The sequence below is a fragment of the Panthera leo genome, chromosome A3 (genome assembly GCF_018350215.1).
Source record: "Panthera leo isolate Ple1 chromosome A3, P.leo_Ple1_pat1.1, whole genome shotgun sequence".
Lineage (NCBI taxonomy): Eukaryota > Metazoa > Chordata > Mammalia > Carnivora > Felidae > Panthera > Panthera leo.
In genome coordinates this window covers 25,287,742-25,309,121 of record NC_056681.1, presented here as the reverse complement: position 1 = coordinate 25,309,121, position 21,380 = coordinate 25,287,742, and the positions used below count along the sequence as shown (strand labels likewise).

Sequence of the window (21,380 nt, the reverse complement as noted above, 5' to 3'; positions counted from 1 at the left end):
GCCCCATCTGCCATCCTGCAACCCCAAGCCTTGCCCTCCTTCCTTCCTTCCTTTGTTCTAGGTGCCACTGTCCTCCAGCCATGCGCTGGCTTCCATTGCTAAAGGATGCCTGGGATCTCCCTCAGCCTTGTTCGTGCTTGACAGCAAGCAGCTACTGGTGCCAGGGAGTAAGTCCGGCTATGACTTGGAGGAAAGTGTTTGCTAGCTGAGCTTTCTTCTTTCTCTTTAAATTGGGCATGCTAATGATGCCCACACCATTGAGTTGCTGTGAGGTGAAATGTGATGATACGGGAGTCGTCCCAGCACAGGGCCTGGTGCCCAGGACCCTCGGTAAACAGAGGCTGCTCTCATAGCCTGCTTCTCCCTCTGCCACTATGTGATTTCCTTGAGAGGATCCATCTTTGCCCCAGTATCCTGCCTGGAGCATGGTGTCTTACATATGTACTTGTTTTGAGAATAACTTCCTGGGGGCGCCTGGCTGCCTCAGTTGGTAGAGCATGCGATTCTTGATCCCGGGGTAGTGAGTCCAAGCCCCATGTTGGGTGTAGAGCTTTGGAAAAGTGTGTGTGTGTGTGTGTGTGTGTGTGTGTGTATCCGTGTGTGTCTTCCTGAAGGCCCACTTAATTCTCAGGTCCTTTGTTTTGACGCATCAGAGGCTGTAAGGGGACTTGGTGTGTTTCCCTCTGAGAGCTGGAGAGCAATGACAGCCATTTAGACTGTTGCTGTCTCTCCCACACCTGGCCTGGCACTGGCCCAGTCGCCAGGACAGGTTTGAATGTGTACAGGTGAGTCACTGGCACAGGTGGGAGAGGTGAGGAGGCAGGTGCAGGGAGTGGGTGAAAGGGCGGGAATGGCAGCTGGTGGAAGGACCCAGGAGCTCTCCCAGCTTCAGTGTTCTGCCTGCCCTTGACCTGGGTGCTGTCACCAGCTCGGGGCATTTCACCGTCCCCAGCACCTGCCACAAAGCAGGTGCCCAATGGCCGCTGAAATGAGATGAAGAGCCACCAAGAGCAGGGCATTGAGGGCAAGGGCTGGAAAGGTGACCCAGACCTGATGGCTTTGACCTGCTACTTAAAGGCTAAGGCGCGTTTCTGTGGTGGACAGGGGCAGGGGTGTGGGGGAGGCCAAGAGGGAGTGACAGGTCACAAATAGCCCAGCTCAGCTTGTGTGTGTTTTAGGGAGAGGAGGCTCCACAGAGTGGGAGAGGGGGCTGATTGCTAAGGGTCTTGAATGCCAATTCAAGTAACCAAACTTGATCTTGATGCTGAAGCCAGTGTGGTGCCACTGAAGGGTCTTAGCCACAGGGGTGTGGTCCCCACGTCAATGTTTTGAAAGCCCCTTGTCTGTTTTCTTATGGAATGGATTTGGGGTGGGGCGGGGGGGATGCAGATGGGAAGCCCAGTGAAGAGGCTGCCACAGTCTTCTAGGCCAGAGGTGATGGTGGACACGAGCTGGGGGTTAGGGTGACTACCGGATGGAGATGAAGGTGGGCTCTCAAGAGGTAAGTAAACACGACGTAAAGGCTTGGCAAGCTCCTCTGTGCCCCTGCAGGCTGCCGAGAACTTTGTTCTCCCTGTAAGCTCTAACTCCAGCGTCGGGTCTACAGTCCAGCCCCCACAGCCACCGGACACTTCTGACGGCTTCCAGGCTGCCCTGTTACCTGCAGGCCATCGTGCAAATTCCCTCTGGTCGGGCCCCCTGCCTCACCTCCAATCCCTTACACTCCATGGCTCCACCTCTGCTCCCTTTGTGTGCCACGTTCTCCCTCCCCAACCACCCCTGTCAGAGACCCCTGCTGAAAGCCAGGACACCACCCAGGAGGCCACCCCCGACCCTGCGGGACCGGCCCGCTCCCCTCCACCTGCAGCGCCCTCCCCAGCACCTGCAGGCTCCCGTAAAGGAGGAAGGCCACCGCCAGGTGAGGCGGGCAAGGGCGAAAACCCTCCGGAGGCACTCGCTTCACAGAAGTCAGCTTGAGGATTTCAGCATCATCATTCGAAGATGCCAACGGGAAGTGTTTTTTAGTGTTGAGGGTTTGCTGTTGCTGTTCATGTGGAGGAAATGGAACAGAAGCAATTAGAACCTAGGACAGAAAGCAGGACTGTTTCCTCCCGGATGGGCTTCTTGTCTAACCAGGACACCGAAGCCTCCTCAGGCCGCCCAGAGCAGTGCGGCACCGGTGCTGGCTGCCCTCTCCAGGAACCGCCCGGAGCCTGCGAAGAGGTGTGGCGGGGCACAGCCCGGCACGGTGCCGGCCAGCGAGCCACCAGGGACCCCCGTGCTGGCTCTTTGGCCCGGGTGGCCGGGCCGGCGGCATAGCTCTGTGGCACCCCCTCACGGGGAGACACCTCAGGGAAGACCCTGCCTAGAGTCCCGGGCCAGGACGTCCATCTGAGCTGTCTTCCTGGCACCACTGGGGCACTCGGAACACCGGTGACATGTCAGCCCACTGGCCAGTCACCCCCGGCTTAAAACCTACCACAGCTTCCTCAGCATGAAGCACCTTTGAGGCCCTGCCGCCTCCTCACTTTCGCCTCAGCCCACTGCCCCCTCACCCCAACCTCAGCCCCCTGCTGGGCTTCCTTCAGTTCGTGAGGCAAGCTCTCTTCCCCCTCAGGGCCTGAGCGTGTGTTTCCGGCCTAAAGACTCCTGACCCCAACACCTTCCAGACCAGGTCAGAGGCCATCCTTTGCTCTTGTGTTGCCAAGTGCCTCCCCTTTAGAACCCACGACTGTGGCAGTCGCCTCTCCCCAGATGGCTCAGAGGAGGGCCCCCTGGTGCCTGGATGGACCAACTTGGCCATTTTGCACCTGATTCTGTCAGGTGACATGGGTGGTGACAAACCCAGTCTGGAAGGGGGGCCGTGGGGAGGAAGGTTCTGTCGGGACAGAACTTCTCACAGGCATGCAGTTACACTATCTGGGACTCCAAGAAGGTTCTGTGCCCCCAACTTCAGACCACATCATGTTGGCAACGAGGGTGGTGGTGAAGCTAGGACGGCCAGCTGACTTTCGGGGGGTTGAGAGCAGAGACCCAATCCAGTCCACTCCCATTCCCAGACAAGGCCCAAGAACCAGGGCTTGTGAGCCTGAGAAGGTCCTGAGTTGAGGAAACGGAGACGAGCTGTGATTTAAGTTATCATCATCATCATCATCTGTTCACAAGGGAGCTCAAGATAGGAACTGACTGATTCCTAAGGATAGGTTGTCTGCCCTAAATCTCTCATCTGAGATGCAAACCAACCCCAGGGCCTGGACTTCTTGCAGAGGGAGAGAGAGGACACAACACCAGAGGTGACCACTGCCTTTATTGCCTCTGTGCTGGGGTCTTGGGCTGGGGGTCGGGGTTTGGAGGTATCTGGGGGGAGCAGGTGACACTGGGCCCAAATTATTGCTACTTGGCAAGGTCACCTTGGGACTTCCCATAGTGCCCTGAGTGTGGGTAGGCATGAACATGCAAAATATATGCAAATGACATGCAAACCAACCCAGGATCTTGCCGAGGTCTCTGGTGCAGCCAAGGGTGCTGGAAGAGTTGGAAGCCTGCTAACCCAGGAGGGTGATGGGGACACCCAGGTCCTTACCCCACACTGCAGACGGATCCGGCCCAGCCTCAGGGGTTGAGGTTTGGTGGTGGGGGGGTGGGGGTGGTGTCCCTGAGCATCAGCCCTGGTTCTGCTGCTGGCTGAGGAAGAGCAGAAGCCTGGCCCCAAGACAGCAGGAAGAAAGCAGGGTACCCACTAGGCAGCCAGACAGCCCGAGGCCCACCCAGAGAGGGAAGCGACCTCCTTCCTCTGTGTCACACAAGGCTGGGACAGAGGTGACCAAATCCAAGCTTCCTGAGCCAGGCAGAGGCCAGAATGCCTCAGAGGCCAAAGCTACAAACAATAAAATACACTGATAAATAAATAGAAAGTGAGCAGCCCAGTCCCTGATCCCTGGGCTGAGAGACTCTCCGCCAGCTAGGTCTGGGGCAGGGGGACCTTTGAGAGCCCGGCCCCAGTTCTAAGAGTGGCAGCGTCCTTGGTCTTGGTGCTGAGTTGACCAGTCGAGAAGCTCCAGAAGGAGGCAGGTAGGGCCCCAGGGCCTTGGCTTATGCAGGTCAGGCTCAGTTATTATTCATAATCCACCAGGAGGCTAGGGGTCAGAGGTTGAGGGTCAGAGGCCATCAGGGGCCCACTGCCACTCCATAGGGCTGTAGAGCAGGGTCGGGGGCCACAGCATACCTGGGAAGAACACAGTGGTGAGGGTGTCTGGAGCTCGCAGGTGGTCAATGAGGATGCGCTGGAAGGCCTTACTGCAGGCGGACTGCTGGTGCCTGGGGAGGGCCGTGGAGTGACCTGAGGCTGGAGCTGGTCCCTCGGAGAGCAAGACCACATGGCTGAGAGCTCCCCACCCCCACCCTGTCCTACTGTCTGGATTCAGATCCCGGTCCTGCCTCACATTGGCTCTGAGCCTCGGTTCTCTCTCTGTGAAATGGGGACAATAGTGCCTACTGTACCGGGACACTGGGAGGATGACGTGAAATAATACGTGGGTGCTTGGCATAGACCGTGGCACGGTGGTAACAGTGTGTATTCACTGAGTGCCCGCCATCTACTGTGTTCCTGCCATCGTGCTCAGCTTTTCATACACCATCTCGTTTGGCTCATAGAAGGGTAGACCTATTATGACTCTCATTTTGGAAAGATCACTGGGGCTCAGAGTGGATGAGTAACTCTCCCGAGGTCACACAGCCAGTGATTAATAGAGGATGATTTGAACCCAGGCCTGACTCACTCCAGGGCCCATACTCAATAAACTTTAGCTTTCAGATACCATTCATACCTTCTCCAGGAGGCCTCATCCTGCCAGAACTCATATAGGGTGAAAGAGGCATTGTCCAGCATCTTCTGGGCAGACACACTGTGGGGCCAAAGAGATGGCCAGGCCAGGCCCAGGCTACCACCACCACTGCCCACCCAGCCTGGGTGTCTGACGGGAGCCTTGGCCAAGGACGCCCAGCCCCAGCACTTTGCCCTGCTCACCCCCCTCCCGTGACCTTGGCCAGCCCACTAGCCAGCTAGGGACTCACTGCAGGCAACGGCTCTGGGCCCCTGTGAAGTCCACATAGCAGCACAGGGCACGGTGGAAATCCTGCAGGGCTTCCTCTGCCACGTGCACCTGCCTCTGGGCCAGGAGGATGTGCTGGCAAGAGAGGCAGCCTGGTGAGCCGGGGCGAGGCAGGGCCCAGGGGAAGGACTGGCTGTGGCCTTCAGGAGGACTCCGCCCTTCTTGACTTGCACTAGCCCCGCCTACCGTGAGGTCAAGCTCCTGCCCCAACCTGGCCCCCAGCATCCCTGCCTCCAGCCTCTCCTCATGGCCAAGATCATTGCCTTGATCCGGCCACTGTCCCTCCCTCCAGCAGCATGCCACCACTTCCCCCTCTAGCCTCCACCCACACACCCCAGACCCAGCTTTCAGGAACGCAGATGAAGTGAACTAATACCCAGAGAGACACAGTGATTTCTACAGGGTCACAGAGCAAGGGCCAGAACCCAGCACCTGCCAGGCTTGGGGGACGAGGGCTGGGCCAAGCCTGAGAAATGGGCATGTGTGTAACACAGAGGCCAAGCGGGCAGCAGGCCCCGTGAAACCCCTCATTTGATGAGCACCTCATCCTGGCCCAATACCCAGTTGCCTGTCCCTCTCCTGGACTCACCGAGTCAGGCCCCTTGGTAAGCTCCTCTTCATGCAGGGGTTCCAGCCGGGGGGCCTATGAGGGACACAGAGTGTGGGCAAGGCCCCCGGTGGGGGACACAGAGTGTGGGCAAGGCCTGGCTTATGTAGATTCCAGGAAGAACCTCCCCCTTGGGGCACTGGCCACCTGGTCACTCACCTTACACTCAAGCTGGTCAATGAGCTCCTGGAGACGGTTGACCTGGAGCCGCCACTGCATCTCAGCTTCTGAGCTCTGCCCTGGGGTGGGACACCCATGGGGGGAAGTCAGGCATGGGCCCCCTCGGGTTGGGAAGCCTCTCAGGATGAGCTGAGGGGCAGTGGGTGAGTGGGCACCAGGGGCACCTGTGTCCGAGGAGCCAGGAGACCAGGCGGGTGACCGACTGACGCTCCGCGGGGCCCTGCGCCCTGCCCTCCGGCAGCCATGGGGCCTGCTCTGTACCTCCTCGCTGTCTTCATCTGACCTAAGAGAAGTGGAGGGTCAGCCCATTGCTCCCAGACCCACAGGCCAAGGACTGGGGCCCCTGCACAGGGCTGGGCCTGGGTGGAGCAAGACAGGCTTCCTGGGACACTGAGGCCCAGCCAGCCGCTCCCTCTCACCCCTTCTTGGCCTCCCTGTCCGAGAACAAGAATAATGGGCTCTGGGATGCTGGAGCTGCGGAATGTGATGAAAGCTGAGGGCCCTGGAATGTGGAGACAATGACCAGCAGGGCACCTCACGTACCGTGGGCCACGGGCCTGGGCCTCCAGGGTATCTGACGCCCCTTCCAGCGAACTCTGCAGGGCTTGTAGCTGGCTCACCGTCTCCCGCAGTAGGAAGCGGGTCACAAACTGGTCCACCTTGGAGGCCCGCTCATATTCCTGGGGGCAGAGGGAGCATGCTCAACATACCCTGGCCCCAAGCATATATTTCTGAATGGGGAGCCACTGTCCTGCTCCCCTACCCTTGCCCATCCAAGCAATAGGACAGCATGAAGAGCAGAGAGCGTGCAACCAGAGCAGGACAGTTCTGGGACTGGGAGCAGGGCCTGGCCTCCCTTTCTGGGAGGTGTAAGGCCACCTTTACAGGGAGGCATCTGCCATTTTCTGGGCCCTAAGGCCCCTTCCCTGTTGGGCCACCACCTTTAGCCAGGCTGGTGGCAGCGGGGGGAGAGAGGGGGGTGTAAGGCAGGTCACATGGCATCCGAAGGCATGAGGCAAAATGATGGTGTGATGTGGCCCCATGCTCACCAGTTGGCCCTAAACTCATGATCTATGCATGCATTCATTCATGCACTCATCCATGCAACAAATACTTAACTTCTACTAGGAGCTGCAGATACAAAACAGCCAGGCCACTGTCCTTATACACATAGCACTGATTCCTACATCACTAGCCTCCACTCAGCCCCTCCCAATGTGGGCAGAGAGACAAGGCCGACAGGCCAGTCCCTACACTGCCCATTTGAGATGCTCAGAGACTCTCCAACTACCTTCGCCTCCTTGTGCCTTAGTTTCCTCACCTAGAGAACAGGGAGGATAATAGCCGTCTCACCGAGCGGTTGAAAAACTTCAGTGAACTAATTCCTACATAGGACACAGCCCAGGATGGGAGTCCTGAGAAGCCAAAGTCCAGGTGCTTGCCCACCCTCCACAAAGGGCTCCAGAGGCAACATCCATCAGGGGCTTCATTTCTTTCCATGACCTGCCTCTGCTCAGCCATCAGATGGGCCCTGCTGGGCCAGGCTCATGAGCAGGGAGGCAGGAACAGAATGGGGGCCAGGTGCTCTCACTCTTAGGCCAGTGGTTTCTGCCCTGTCTCCAAGCCTCGTTCTCCAGACTTCCTGGCCATGCTCTGAGCTCTCTGAAATCCTTCCAATAAATTCCCTTTTGAGTGCTTAAGATGGTCGATCGAGTCTCTGTTGCTTGCAACCAAAAAACCCAGCTGCCACAAGCACCCACTCTGTGCCATGCCCTGTTCCAAGCAGAATTTCATTTAATCCTCATAACAACTTATAAAAACCATAATGGACCCCATTTTGTAGATGAGAAGACTGAGGCCTGGAGCAATTAATTACCTTGGGCCAAGATCACACAATTAGTTAGTGGCAGAGCCAGAATTCAAACCGGGACCACAAAAATTCGTCTCTACTCACCACTAAGCGCCTTACAAGCATTGCCTTATTTGTGATTATCAGCCCAGTTTTACAGCTGAGAAACCAAGGCCGGAAGTCACAGCCAGAGTAAATGGAGCCAAGATTCGCCTGTGAGTTCTGGGAGGAGGAGCTTAGAGCCTACAGCTGGTGAGGTTGACCTATGAGGTCACAATGTGGCCTCCCCAGGATAGAGTGGGGACAAGAGTGCCCCTCCCCCAGCCAGAGGGCAGGGCAGAGGCAGCATGGGCTGTGGCCTCCAGTGGTGACCAGCCCTGCCATGGGAAACAACAGTTCTCACAAGAGAACCAAAGTGCCCAAGCAGGCCTGCAGGGAGAGGCCACCTGACATGGACAAGGCTGGGTGGAAACAGCAGTTCTTCAGCCATCTCAAGCGGAAGAAGCCAAACGTGAGTGCCAGGGTGTTAGGGCAGGTGGGAGTCAGGGGAACTTGAACAGGCAGGCAGGAGGGGATGCTGGGATTCTAGGCCTTGTGGGCATAAGTCCGAGGCGCATGGAAGGGCTTGGATAACCCCTCTGAAGATGGCAGTCCCAGGAACCCACGTGGTGTGGTTGGGTCCTAAAAGCCCAGAGGGAGGGCAGGGATTCAAGCAACCAGGAGAAATTAGGAGACGGGAATCCAGGAGGGTGGGCCGGAAGGGATTCTCCCAACTCCCCACAGAGAAGTAGAGGGTTCTGCGTGGTGAATCAGCCTTAGTTGGTACCGCAGGGGCTATGGGCACAGGGAGCTCCTTTATGCCCCCTTTCCAGCTCCCAGCCTCAAAACATGCTACTTTTCCCCTTCTTCGAGTGGGCAGAGGCCCTGGAGGGGGTCCGGGTGGGTGAGAGTCCCGCTACTAAGGCTGGGAGGGCAGGCAAAGATCCCACAATCGCAGACGGTGCAAGTCTGAGGAGGTCAGCTACGGTGGGTGAACGTTTCCAGAGGGAAGGCAGGTGTCCTGGGCAATGGCACCGGGAGAGACCCACTCCCGCCCCCGAGCACGGGAGGAGAGCGGGAGTCCTGGAAATGTAAAGGGGGCAGAGTCTTGGGAGACTGGATCTGGGTGGGTGAGGATCCTCAAGAAGAAGGCGCTGTACGCTCTTCCCCCTCACGCTCCCGCCCCGCCCCAGGCCAAGATCGTGCTGCTTTTCCCCTTGGACAAGCAGCAGCAGCTATCCGACGTGGCGGCGGGCTCAGGCGCGCAGCCCGGGCGTCCAGGCGAGGACGCGACGGGCGCCCCCGTGGGCTCCCCGGCGGCGGCGCCCACGCTGCGAGGAGCGGGTGACTGTGCTGATCGGCGCGAGGGCGCACGCGCGCGAGACCTGAAGACGATCTTGGTCCTGCTGCTGCTGCTGGACGCGCGGCTGCAGGAGGGGCGCTGCGCGGCCGGCGCGCCCGGACTGGGGGGCGGGGCCAAGGTCGCGCAGGGCTGGCAGCGGCTCTACTCGCGCCTGCTGACCGACGTTCAGGCGAACCGCGAGGCCGACCCCGCCGAGGAGCAGCCGCGCAAGCGGCGCCGCTGCCCTCGCTCGCGGCCCTGAGCGCCCGGCCCGTGGCCCAATAAAGAGCGCATAGCACCCCTGGCGCCTGCTGGCTCTGTCTGAGGAGGCGCAGAGCTGGGCGGGGGTAACCGGGCCCAGAGCGAGACGCGGATGAAACGGTAGGACTGAGGGCCGAGCAACGGCAATGGCTTGGCGCCAAAACCGAGCCTTCTCCTTCCTTGTGTCCCAAGCGTCAGAACCCCTGCCCCCAGGTGGGGAGGGACACCCTGCCACAGTGGAGGGAAGCTGTTTCCCTCCTCCTCCTCCAGCTCCAGGCCCGGGTCAGACCTTCAGGTTTGCAGGCCCAAGGGAGATGAGTTTGGGCAAACCCCGGTGTGGGCACGCTAGGAGGAGGGACCTGCCTCCAGCCGAAACCTAACATCTTCAAGAGTCCTCAACATCCACAAGTCCTTCTTAGGCAGGGGGCGGAGGCAACAGACACCACCATCCTGGAAAAAACTGTGAGGGTCCCACGGTCAGCTGGGCTGGGGCCTGAGACTCACATTCTGCCTGTGAGAGCACCCAGGAGGAGGGGCTGGGGTCTGGGGGCTTCTGACCCCTCACTCCTACCCCACTCTGCTTGGTAACCCCCAAGCCACCTCATCACTTGTCCCTCACCCTACCTTGTGCCATCCCCTTCCCCACATTGCAGTCAGAGACTTCTTCCAAACCACTTAGCTGTCTGTAGGACAGTTGGCTCTGCTCCTAAGCTCCCACTGATTTCTCCAAAGCCCAGAGGGAAACGCCCAAACTTATTGTTGTCAAATGCAAGCTCAGCCCCCAGCCTTAGTCCTTCCCTCTAGGGCTTCTGAGTGACTCATATCCTCACCCTTGCTCTGGCTATATTGCCACTGTGGTCTCCAATGCAAGGTTCACCTCCCTAATCCACCCAGGAGAGGCCTGGCATGTTATCTGTGAGAAAGACCCAGCTGCTTCTCATTTTCCTGGGCCCCAAACCCAGCTCCAGACCTGAGTGCTGCCCCAGCCCTACTGAACCTGTAGCCAGCCTTCCACTGGTGACCACCTCAGAATGTCCCAAAGGGGACAGATGCAGCAGGGGGTGAAGGTCCCAGCTCATTAAAGACACAGGCCCGGCTTCTGCTACAGATGCACTTCCGTTAGTGTCAACACAATCGACATCCCTTCCGTATCCCCTGCTTCAGGCTGGAGGTTGCATGACCCACGGCATCTCCCCAAATGCTTATAAAAACATACCCTTTCTTGCCATCCCTGTGGTTACAATCAAGGTAACCATGTCCTTCAATGTGGCCACACATCCTGGCCATACGTGATTGGCCTAGGCTGGTCCTATCAGCCTCTTTCCTGGGACTGTAATTCAGGAGATGTGAGAGACTGTTTTCTATGTGAGCATGCATGGGCTGAAGCCAGTCTTCAGAAGAATAAAACAATGCAGAGCCTGTACACATCCTGCAGCTAGGCCCTGCGTCCAGTCTGTTCCTGAAACCTGATTTCATCTTTGTTCTTGGCGTCCATAAGGCCTACAAGATCCTTGTAATCAAATCCCTATTTTAGCTTAAGCTCAGTTGAGTAGGTCTTCTACTTGCAACCGAAATGGTCCTAAAGAGAATAATAGACTCTGCAGAGACTAGAAATGGCCTTTTTCCTATGTGAGGATTATTAGTGCGTTCTGGAGGAAGAAGGTGAGCCCAGAGAGAGATTAGGACTTGCTCAGGGGGGCACAGTGAGTCATCTTCAGAACTGAGTCACAAACTCCTTGGGTCCACTGGAGTCCATACATGGAAGCCCCTGGAGGCAGTGTCCCTATGTGGGCTGCCTGGGCCCCTCAGGGCTGAGCTCACATAGATCCTATGAGTGGCTACAGATCCGTGATTAAGAGCTTTCCCTTCAGCATGAAGGAAGGTGGGGAGCGGGGAGGGGACTGCTGCACATCGGCCAGAGTACATCGGATAATCTGAAGCATTCTGGTTGTGCTGGACAGCTGAGGCCAGATCCCCTGATGCCAAAATCACTGCTCTTGGCCCTGTCTCAGGAGAGAGGATGGGTCCAGGGAGTTTTCATGGGAGAGGTCTGTGGAATACAGCAGGTCCTCAGGACTGAGGTCACAATGAGTCCAATCCGAGTTCTTTTCCTTCCTTCTCTGACCACCCCCTCTTACCTTAAGTCAAGGCCAAGAGAGAGGTGCCAGGAGACCTTCTGGGGCTCAAGGACTGGGCTGGACTCCTGGGTACCCAAGTAAGGATATATGTCCGGAGGACACTGCCACAAGGCCCCAACATTGTTAGAGCCCTGCTGCTCCCAGAGGCTTCTCATCTAGAAGGATTGAACGAGGCCCTCTCAACGTCTACGTCCACCAGGACTGAGGGGGCGGAGCCACATAGCGGAGGCGCGTCCTCAGAGGGGTGGGCCTGGTGCAAGGTGGGTCTTGAGCCTTGAGCCACAGGAGGGCAAAGAGGGCCAAAAGCGGCCGGAGCCCGCAGGAGTGGAGACTGACACTCAAATTAGTGGCGGGTGCTCGGGCCTGTGGGCAGAGCCAAGAGCTGAAAAGAGACGTCCAGTCTGGCCGGAAGAGTGGGAGCTCAGGACCAGAGGCCGGAGCCAAGAATCGAGGGCGCTAGTTCTGTAACCAGAAAGGCCAAGACTTAGGCCTGGGGCCCGAGCCAAGAGCTGAAAGGCGGGCCTCCAGTGAGGCCGGGGGCCGGGCCTCTGGCGAAGGGCGGGGTCGAGCCGGGAGTGGCGCCCTGGCGTCGGTGTCCGGGAGGTCCGGGAGCCGCCGGGTCCGTCGGCCGCCCTCGCTGGGCCGCGTGGCGGTGGTGGTAGACCAGGGCTCGGGCTTCATCAAGGCGGGCTTCGGGGGCGAGCGCCAGCCCCGCCTGATGCTGAAGAGCTCCAGCCTGGTGCCCACCTGGGACCGGCCGGTGTGTACCCGCGCACCCGGCTGCGGGCTGGCGGGCGGCGTGGAACGGGCGCACCCCATCAAGCACGGCGTGGTGGTGGACTGGGAGGCACTGGAGGGGCTGTGGGAGCGCCTGCTGGTGGGCGGCCTGCGGGTGTGCCCGGAGCAGTGGCCCGTGCTAGTGAGTGACTCGCCGTCGGCGCCGCCCGCGAGCCGCGAGAAGGTGGCCGAGCTGCTGTTCGAGGCCCTGGTGGTGCCTGCGTGCCACATGGCCAGCACGGCGTTGTTGGCGCTCTGTTCCACTGGCGCGTTCAGCGGGCTGGCCGTAGAGGCAGGTGCAGGCGTGTGCCACGCCACACCCGTCTATGCGGGCCACTCGTGGCACGAGGCCACCTTCCGGCTGGACATCGCAGGGAGCACCCTGTCGCGCTACCTGCGGGACTTGCTGGTGGCAACGTGCCCTGATCCATCGCTGCGGGCCTTGCCCCGTAAGGCCATCACACAGCTCAAGAAGCGCTGCTGCTATGTGTCGCTGGACTTTGAGGGTGACCTTCATAACTCTGACCGCCACCATCCGGTCAGTTTCTGTTTAGGCAACGGGTGCTCTGTCTGCCTCAGCAGCGAGCGCTTCCGCTGCCCGGAACCCATCTTCCAGCCGAGTCTGCTAGGCCAGGCCGAGCCAGGACTGCCTGCACTGGCCTTCCAGGCACTGCAGAGGGTCCCTGCGACTCTAAGGACGCGGCTGGCCAATACCGTGGTGCTGGCCGGTGGTTCCACGCTTTTCCCTGGCTTCACTGAGCGCCTGGAAATGGAGCTAGAGGCGCAGTGCCGGAGGCACGGCTATGGGGCACTGCGGCCTCATCTGGTGGCCAAGCCTGGGCGTGGCACAGCAGTGTGGACAGGTGGCTCCATGGTGGCCTCCTTGCGTTCCTTCCAACAGCGCTGGATAACTCGGGCCATGTACCAGGAGTGTGGCTCCAGGCTGGTGCACGAAGTGTTCAACTGAGTCATGTTGGACTGGAGGGGAGGTGCCACATGAGGGACACGGTGGGCTGAGCTATAGCTTTATCAGAGGCATTGAGTGCCAAATAAAAGTCTCAAGTGATTGGAGGTGGCAGAGTCATCATGTGCTGATGGGTCACTCCTACCCCTTACTGAGCCAGGAGGAGGTGGTCAAGATCCCAAGGACCCTCACTTTGACCTGCAGTTTGGATCTACCATAACCAGTGCCAGTCAGTCCAGGTGCCTACCCCCAGGGCCCCGTTTCCATGGCAACAAGGAAGCTAACACTCCCACTTGTGTCCAGGCCACAGATATGGAAATTATCACAACACATCAACTGCTCATCATGTACCATTTGGATTCCCATCCTATGCCAAGCCTCAACAGCAGAAAACCTACTAAAACCCATGGAGAAGCAACCAGAAAAGGAAGCCCTGTCCTTAGCTGATCATTGACTCACTGAAGGCCTCAGTTTCCCCTTCTGTAAATATGGGGTCACACACAATCCTGACTGTTCCCTCCTTGCCTCCTTATTAAGAGCTATGGGACAAAGGGAGGTGGAGACATTTCTTAAAAGAAACATACAAAGGGAGGGGTGGCTTGTGTTTTTGAAGTCGCTCTCCAAGAGCCTAGAGCCCTGGCTGTGAGCACTGTTTGTGCTTGTATGCACATGTGGCCACGCATGCATACAAACACTTGGGTGCTACATGCCTGCCTGCCTTACACGTGTCCTCAGGCCAGGCCCTGCCCCACCGGGTTCCACACACCAGCATGGGCCTGTGGCTGTGTGTGAGTATGCCCACCTCCCAGCCCATCCCTGCTGGGTCCTGGGCTTGATACCCCACAATAGTTAGGTCTGGCCAATAATAAAAACAGCAGCAGCAGGAGCTCCAGGTAGCAAGTGGCTGCTGTGTGCCAGGCACAGCTCTGGGTGCTGGGAATAGAGAACACGAAAGGCAAAAATCCCTCCTTTCATTCTCATTTCTCTGTCACATCAAATGTCTGGAGGTAAGCTCTATTATCATCCCCAGTTTACAGATGAGAAAACTGAGGCCCAGAGAGATAAAGGTACACAGCCAGAATGTGGGAGAGAACCCAAGCCTCTAGCTTCACAGCCCTGAGCCATGACAGTAGAGGCTCCCATAGGACAGCAGACACCCTGCCCTCATTCCAGGCCCTCCACCATCAACCCCTCCACTCACCAGCTTGGTGGTGTCCATGGCAGTGAGCACGGCACAGTTCAGTGACTCCAGTGCGGCCAGCACAGGCTGGTAGACACCCAGGTGTTCTGAGAAATAGTCTGCAGGCAGAGAAGGTGCTCAAAGGTTCCCAGACCACGCCCTACTCCTGCTACGCGGCCTCATTTACCCAACCTGGGATTCCTCAACAGCCAACCAGGCCTCATATCCTGAGGCAAGCCCATCTTGTTCCATTAGGAGAGAAGGAACAGCCTCCAAGGAACATCACGCCCACCTGCCCAGGGGCGCCAGGAGACCAGAGCTCCTGTGGACCTACTCACCACACAGTTTCTCCGTTTCCAAATTGCTGCAGGAAAAAGAGGAGGCACGCTTCAGTCCCACAGACTTAAGCTTGGTGACCTGAGACTTTGAAGCCAATGTTCCTCCCACTGCCCACCCCAGCTCAGCCTGATGAGGAGGCTGCTTCTGCCTCCACCCAATTTAAGCTGCTCAGTGGGCCAATGGGGGCAGCAAGGGTATTACTGAGGGCAAAAATTCAGACCCACTCTTGGCCTCCAAGGGGATCTCAGGACCAGGGAGAGAAATGTGGACACAGGCCAGAGAGGAGTATAATCAGAGCTGGGAAGGGAAAACCAGGTCCGGGGAAGTTCAGAGAAGGCCTGGGGTATTACTTGGTAGGTTAGGGAGGACTTCCAGAAGGAGGGTGCTTAAGTTAGGCCTGCAAGGACAAGGAATTTGATCAGAGTGTCTGGTGGTGGGGAGGTGGCAACATTGCAAATAAAAGGTCCAGCCCAAGCCTCAGAGTAGGGAAGGGCATGGAAGCCTTGAACGCTGACCCAGAGTTTGAAATTTATTCTAAGGAGATGTTGGGGGAGAGGGAGGGACAGCTGTGTATGTGTATGCACCCATATGAGGAAGCATGGGGAGGGAAGCATGCAGACTCCTGCTAAGGCCCGTAGATGTGGGAGCACACATGGGGAGTTATGTGCGTGTTCATGAACCTGCATCGATGCGTGGAAGCAGGTGAGGCCCAGCTATCCTCAGGCATCCCCTTGTCCCTGCAGGAAGCGGGAATGGGGAGGGGGGTGGGGGGACACCTGTGGGCTGAACCACGGCTGGTGACTCAGACCGGGCTATTTTGGGGTCCCAGCTGGAAGGAGTGTGATGGACAAGGCTGGAGCCAGGGAGGGAGTGAGTGGGCGGGTAAAGCTGTCATCAAGCCCTAGCACCTCTCTCCCTATGCAACCCCCCATCCTCCATAAGGAGGCAGGGGACACCGTGGGGCTGGGAGAGCCTAGCTTCACATCTACATCCAGCTCACCCACCCGTTCTCGTACTCACTCAGTGGAGGGCCCATCAATGCCGCTGAACAGTTCCCGCAGCTCCCCAGGGCTGAGAACCCCATCAGCAAAGTAATTCTGGAACTCCTCAAATGAGAGCTTACCATCATCTGGGGTGGGAGCAGAGAGCAGAGCTGGTATCCCTGACCCCTGGCTGCACCCCTGCCACCAGCTTCAGACCTCCTAAAGCTACTTGGCCAGGTGGAATGGAATTCTGAGCTTGCGGGGACTTGGCTGTTGGGGACAAAAGAGTCTCCAGGGGTGCTCACTTAAGGCAACAGGGCCCACTCTTCAGGCACCCAAAGGACAAGGCAGCACACACATGGCATTGCATAGGGACTCAATAAATGCTTGCCAAATGAAGAAGCAAATGGAAAGCCTGGGACACGGCCAGGTCATGGCAGAACCTAGACATCACTCGGAGGACTTGGGGGCTCAGTCTCTGCCCGCCAAGCCTGGCTCCAGGCTGCTCTGTATCCACACCCTTCACAGAGAAGCCACCAGGAGGCAGATGAGATCTTCCTAAGAGTTGGAGCCCCTGCAAGAAGCCGCAGGCTGGCAGGCTCAGGAGGGAATGCCCTTCTCTTCACAGCGGCTATGGAATAGTCTAAGAGCACCAGGGGGATGGCCAAAGACACCGGGAATTTGCCTGTAAGGTCTCTAAGCAGATGGGGTTGGGGGAGCAGAGCTGGGGGGGTGGGGTGGTCTGAGCCTCCCCAGACAGAGTGCTATGATCCAAATGTGTGCTGGCTGATCAATGGGTTGGGACACGATCCTGTCTCCAGGAGGCTGAAACACCAAAGGGTCTGAAGACCCCAGATGGAAGTAAGGCCAAGGCTGACCGGCTGCCTCAGCTCAGACCCTCACCTGGCCAATCAGGACACAGTGGGCTGCTCCAAGTTGTGGGCAGCAACTTGATCGTGGGCTCCCTTGAGGGCTCCTGCTTTAGCTTTCAAGGTTTTCCCAAACCAGGGTCTGAGACTGCCCAGGACCCAGAGCAGGGGAAGCTGATTCCCTGGACCCAGCAGCATCCTGTGCAAGCCTTCCCTGGGTCCAGGTGGTTGGTCATATGGGAAGTTACTGAGCCCTTTAAAGATCTAACAGCACAATCCCCCACAGCCTCATCTCCATCACCCAACCTTTCCAAGCCCCTTACGCAGGAAGCTTGGAACCAAGCATCACACAGACCTGGATTCAAGACCCACCACTTAAAGGCTGTGTGACTTCAAGCAACCTGCTTCACCTCTCTGGGCCTGTGCTCCTTAGTCTGTAAAATGGGATGAAGAATTCCCATCTAGCTGTTGGTTGTGAGGACAACATGAAATCATGTAGAAGAGTTATCCATACCTGTGCCCGGGGCATTGTGGGAGAGTATGCCCCCACCTCCAGCCTCTGGCTAAACCACATTCCCTCCACTCTCCATCCTGCCAAACTGAATTCCAAATGGCACCCCCTCTGGGAAGGACGGCTTGACTGATTCTCCTGATTTGGGTCTTCCCAAGATTTTTCTCCATTCTAGACTGTGCTCCCAAACCCGTGACACTCCCCTGAGCCTCCTTGATGGCCCCCACCCCTCCCCACACTGTAGACTCAAGGGAAGGCACACTCACCATTCTTGTCTGCTCTGCGGAAAACCTGGAGGACAAAGAGGCACAGACGGGAGCTGTGAGTGCCGCCTAGGAGGCAGGATGCCCCCACCCAGCTCATCAGGGCCCCAGCTGGCCAGCCTACCCCCCCACAACCTTGCCTTTCCTCTTGCCCAGCCTGGTCCTAAACCCCTGCCCAGATCAGCCCTGTGGGAGGCTTTCCAACAAGGGGAGCACAGGAAGATCACACGGCAGGTCTCACCACTTGCTCACATTTCCTGCAGGTCCTGGCCCCACAGGGGGTGCTCCACACCAGCTTCCAGCACCCCCACCTCCCACACCCAGAGGCTACCCTGGGTTCTGTCTGAGGTATGAGCCCTTGCCACAGTCCCAGCTTGAAGAAGGTGGGGAAATGGGCCAAGTTCCTGGGCACTACTTGTCCCAGACCTGAACCCCTTAACTCTGCAGCATGGCCATGGTCCATCCCAGACTCTGCCCACTCAAGGCTCTTTCCCTGTGTGCTTAAGACCCTGATATGCAAACAGTGGCTAGTCCTTTCTTTGTGGGTGTCTGGGGTTAACCATTCCAGGGCCAGGGCTTCTTATGAGGCTGATTCAGTGTGAAGGCCTTGGGCAGGCTCGCACGCGCGCGTGTGTGTGTACACGCACACACATGTGCAAAGGGGAGTGGGAGTGGCAGAAAGCAAGGGTGGACAGACTGTATTTACAGAGAAGCAGAGATGAAGGGCAACAGAGGCAGAAAGGGACAGAGTCAAGTCATGATCAGGGACCAGAGACTCCCAGGTCATCCAAAGCAGCCCAGCAAATGGGAGACCAGCACACCTGGCAAGGAGGGGCCGGCCAAAGTCTGGACAAAGAACCCTTAACAACTCCATGTCCTGAATGCCACTCCTCTCCAGCTGTTACCTCTGGGTCAGTGAAGCATTGGGATGAATCTAACCCCTAGCCAGAAGCCTGACTCAGAGGTCTGCCACTGTCTCGGGTCACACAGCAGCCCAGTGTGGCCTGGCTGGGGCAGATGGAGATGGCAAGAAGGGGTGCTATGCTGTGAATGAGGGCACCTGGGGCCACACTCAAACAAGCCTCTGCCTCTGTGTGATTGTGGACATGTTTCTAACTCCTCCGGCCTTGGTTTTTCCATCTGGGAAGCGGGATGGACAGATTCCTTCAATCCAGGACTGCGGTCAAGGTGCTGAGTCACTGGGGGCAGCGGGGAGTGGACAGGAGTGCCGTCTTTCCGTCTTTCCCACAGGCAGAGACCTCTGAAGCTGAGAGCGGGGGGTAGTGAATGGGCCAGGATGGGGCTGAGCACTAGGGGAGGAAGGGGCCTGAGGCAGTGACTGAGGCCTGGCTAGGCTGCCCTTAGTTGGTGCCCCTGGGGGCGCTGCAGGGCCACCTGCCACACACAGGAGGGAGGTACAGACCACTGTGGGCAGTCCTGACGAACTATGGGACTCCATGGCCCCTGGGTCAGATCTATGGGACTCTGGGATCAGCCCTGGATCAGCAGTCTGGGGGGCTGTTTATTCTTCCAGCCTCCCCTGACTGGGTCAGCCCAGCCTGGGATTGCCATAGAGGGGACTGCTCCTGTGATCAAGTGTTGACAGCCCCCACTGCATCATCCCCATGGGGTGGACTAGGGGCGGGGGGGGGGGGGGGGGGCAGCAGGGGCAGTGACACCAAACCAGGAGATAAGGAGAGTGAGAGACTGAGAACGGAGACAAAGATAAGGGAGAATGGAGACAGCAGGGTCAGAGAGAGATGGTGAGAGGCAGAGACCCAGAGACAGAAGCAGGGCCCCAAACAGACCTGGAGAGAGAGAGAGACACTGACAGAAAAAGAGACTGAGAGATGCAGAGACGGGGGTAAGGAGAGACAGCGAAAGACTGAGAGCCCAGCGAGACACAGGGAGAGAGCAGACAGACCTGGAGAGACTGACAACCCCAGGGCTAGAGAGCCTTCGCCCCCTGCCCGCTCCCCACTCACGTCCTGGAAGAGCGCGTGTCCGGCGGGCCCGGCGGCAGGCACGGGCGCGGGGGACCGCCGGGGCTCGGGCGCGGGCGGCCGGATCAGGCACACGGTGAGCAGCCCCGCGCACGCCATGGCGCCGCCACCCACTCGGCTCCGGCTGGGCTGCGGCTCCGGGTTCTGGACGCCGCCGCCTCGGACTCCGGGGGACGCCCGCCCATCGGCGCCGGCGCGGACGCCCGGGGCCCCGCCCCCCGCGGCTCCACCCCCTGCCCCGCTGGCCGCGGAGGCCCCCCTCCCCGCCCGCCCCTCTCTAGGGCCTCGCCTTCCCGACTGGAAAGGCAAACTCCAGCCTCCAGGTAGGCAAGAGCTGCACAACGTAGAACTCCCAACACCTTTCCCCTCTGCAGCTGTTACCAGAGGCCCCCGGAGGGTTGGCAACTGTGGAGTAAGGAACAACCCGAGGGCTCACGGTCAGCAGGGACTGCTGTGTAAATGACAAGTGACGGTCTGCTTGGGAGTACTACACAGCCAGCAACAGAACAGAGGGCTGCGCGGGGCGGGGGCACCGAGGGCAGGTCCCACACCACTGTAGGGTCGGCAAAGCAAACTGCAGAACAGACTGACACCTTGTGGGTAAGACCTGCAAGGGACTTCAGCTGAGCGTCTGTATCCTTTTCTGCAAAATGGGGGTAATAGTAGATACCATATAGGATTGTTGTGGGGACTCACTGACTGTAAAGGGCTTAAAATAGGACCTGGCTCAGAGAAAGCTCACCTAAGGGTTAAACAGATCCGTGTGGATCGCCTCCCAGTCACCCTCCCCTCCCCTTTCAAACTCAACTCGGTCCTTTTTACCCTCCCCCCTGCCATTCTGGCCCCTCTGCAGTTCATCCAACACACAGCAGCAAAAGGGAGCTTTTAAAATATAAAACAGGGTATGTCACTGCTATCTCAGGCTCACGAGTGAGTCCTTGTCCCCTGAATAAACCCCAACACTGAACTTCTCTCCACTCTAGCCCTCACATCAGAACTCCACACTGGTTTCTCTGAGGTCCTCTGTGCCCCTCTCTCTCCTGCCCTGGGGCCTTTGACCACAATGCCCTGTCTGCTAAGTGGGTTCTTATTTTCCTCCTCAGGTAACTATCCTACAGCTCTCAGCTCAAGCATCACTTCTTCCAGGAAACCCTCTGATTTTCCCATTTGTGTAAGTCTCTTCCAACAGATCCCAAGAGTCCCATGAGGGCAGGGAATGTGTCCCCAGAACCTGAAAGAACCTGACACATAATCAGCCTGTTGTAATTATTTGTTCCATATTTATAAATGCCCAGAAACATCTGGAAGGAACACAGCAATCAGAGTGGCCTCTCTGGGACTGGGAAAGGGAGGGGAGTTCACTTACCACTTCACTGGATCAGTTTTTAAGTTAGGACAAAAATGGTGATGAAGTCTACCTTTCTTGTGGCTGGGAGGCTCAAATGAAATGAAACCAAGCAGGGGCAGGGAGTGGGGAAGTAGACAAGGGGTGTTTTCCCAGCAGCCTTTACCTCTCCCTCTCTCAGATTCGCTCCCAGAACACAGTCCCAAAACCCAGCCCAAACACCATCAAAATATTTATTAAAACCAAAGCAAGAGGGAACAGAGCAGTTAGGAAGGCAAATCAAAGTGCAGATTGGAGGGTGGGGCAGAGCAAGAAGTGGGGTAGAGGGGGCACTTCAAATGCCACAGGAGGGGCCCCTGTGGTCTGGGCTAGGAGCAGCCCTTCACCCACCCCTCCTGCCCACCCTGTCAGTGAAGGTCCCCCACTCACCTCTCCCATCTCACATCCATCCTGGGGGGCAGATGGGGTCCTGCAGTGACCCCCTGGGAAGGGACCACCCCCTCAATCCACCCATGGCTGTCAGTCAGTCAGTCTGTCTCCCTCCCTCAATATCCCAATAAATAAACCGCTCAGGCCTCAGCTCCTTCGGAGTGGGGCAAATTACAGCTTAGGGACCCCC

General features: G+C 58.0%; 3 protein-coding genes across 4 annotated transcripts; 2 read left to right on the top strand and 1 right to left on the bottom strand.

Annotated features, from left to right (window-relative positions):
- Positions 1–3,288: 3,288 nt before the first annotated feature.
- Positions 3,289–19,569, bottom strand: NECAB3 (N-terminal EF-hand calcium binding protein 3). Of its 2 annotated transcripts, XM_042931212.1 has the most exons (13): positions 19,399–19,569; positions 17,417–17,441; positions 15,808–15,916; positions 14,787–14,812; positions 14,470–14,567; positions 6,442–6,578; positions 6,063–6,181; positions 5,878–5,957; positions 5,701–5,754; positions 5,074–5,186; positions 4,827–4,904; positions 4,226–4,317; positions 3,289–4,136 (listed from the first exon to the last, which is right to left on the bottom strand). In XM_042931212.1, the coding sequence occupies exons 1-13, from the start codon at positions 19,513–19,515 to the stop codon at positions 4,108–4,110; spliced, it is 1,077 nt and encodes a 358-aa protein (XP_042787146.1). In that variant the 5' UTR covers positions 19,516–19,569; the 3' UTR covers positions 3,289–4,107. The 2 variants fall into 2 exon arrangements, with proteins under 2 accessions (XP_042787146.1, XP_042787147.1); XM_042931213.1 differs by lacking the exon at positions 4,827–4,904.
- Positions 8,039–9,430, top strand: CA3H20orf144 (chromosome A3 C20orf144 homolog). The gene is made up of 2 exons (XM_042931214.1): positions 8,039–8,258; positions 8,980–9,430. The coding sequence occupies exons 1-2, from the start codon at positions 8,130–8,132 to the stop codon at positions 9,388–9,390; spliced, it is 540 nt and encodes a 179-aa protein (XP_042787148.1). The 5' UTR covers positions 8,039–8,129; the 3' UTR covers positions 9,391–9,430.
- On the top strand, positions 11,220–13,375 carry ACTL10 (actin like 10). The gene is made up of 3 exons (XM_042930047.1): positions 11,220–11,271; positions 11,534–11,604; positions 11,988–13,375. The coding sequence occupies exons 1-3, from the start codon at positions 11,220–11,222 to the stop codon at positions 13,269–13,271; spliced, it is 1,407 nt and encodes a 468-aa protein (XP_042785981.1). The 3' UTR covers positions 13,272–13,375.
- Positions 19,570–21,380: the final 1,811 nt, after the last annotated feature.

Excerpts from the sequence above, each read along its gene's own strand:
- NECAB3 (XM_042931212.1), bottom strand. The coding sequence starts at position 19,515 with ATGGCGTGCGCGGGGCTGCTCACCGTGTGCCTGATCCGGCCGCCCGCG. Across the intron at positions 14,568-14,786 it reads GGAAACGGAGAAACTGTGTG|ACTATTTCTCAGAACACCTG; the intron begins GTGAGTAGGTCC and ends CTCTGCCTGCAG. Across the intron at positions 4,905-5,073 it reads GCCCAGAGCCGTTGCCTGCA|TGTGTCTGCCCAGAAGATGC; the intron begins GTGAGTCCCTAG and ends TTGGCCCCACAG.
- ACTL10 (XM_042930047.1), top strand. The coding sequence starts at position 11,220 with ATGAGTGGCTACAGATCCGTGATTAAGAGCTTTCCCTTCAGCATGAAG. Across the intron at positions 11,272-11,533 it reads TCCCTTCAGCATGAAGGAAG|TCAAGGCCAAGAGAGAGGTG; the intron begins GTGGGGAGCGGG and ends TCTTACCTTAAG. Across the intron at positions 11,605-11,987 it reads CTGGACTCCTGGGTACCCAA|TTCTGTAACCAGAAAGGCCA; the intron begins GTAAGGATATAT and ends CGAGGGCGCTAG.
- CA3H20orf144 (XM_042931214.1), top strand. The coding sequence starts at position 8,130 with ATGGGAAACAACAGTTCTCACAAGAGAACCAAAGTGCCCAAGCAGGCC. Across the intron at positions 8,259-8,979 it reads TCAAGCGGAAGAAGCCAAAC|GCCAAGATCGTGCTGCTTTT; the intron begins GTGAGTGCCAGG and ends GCCCCGCCCCAG.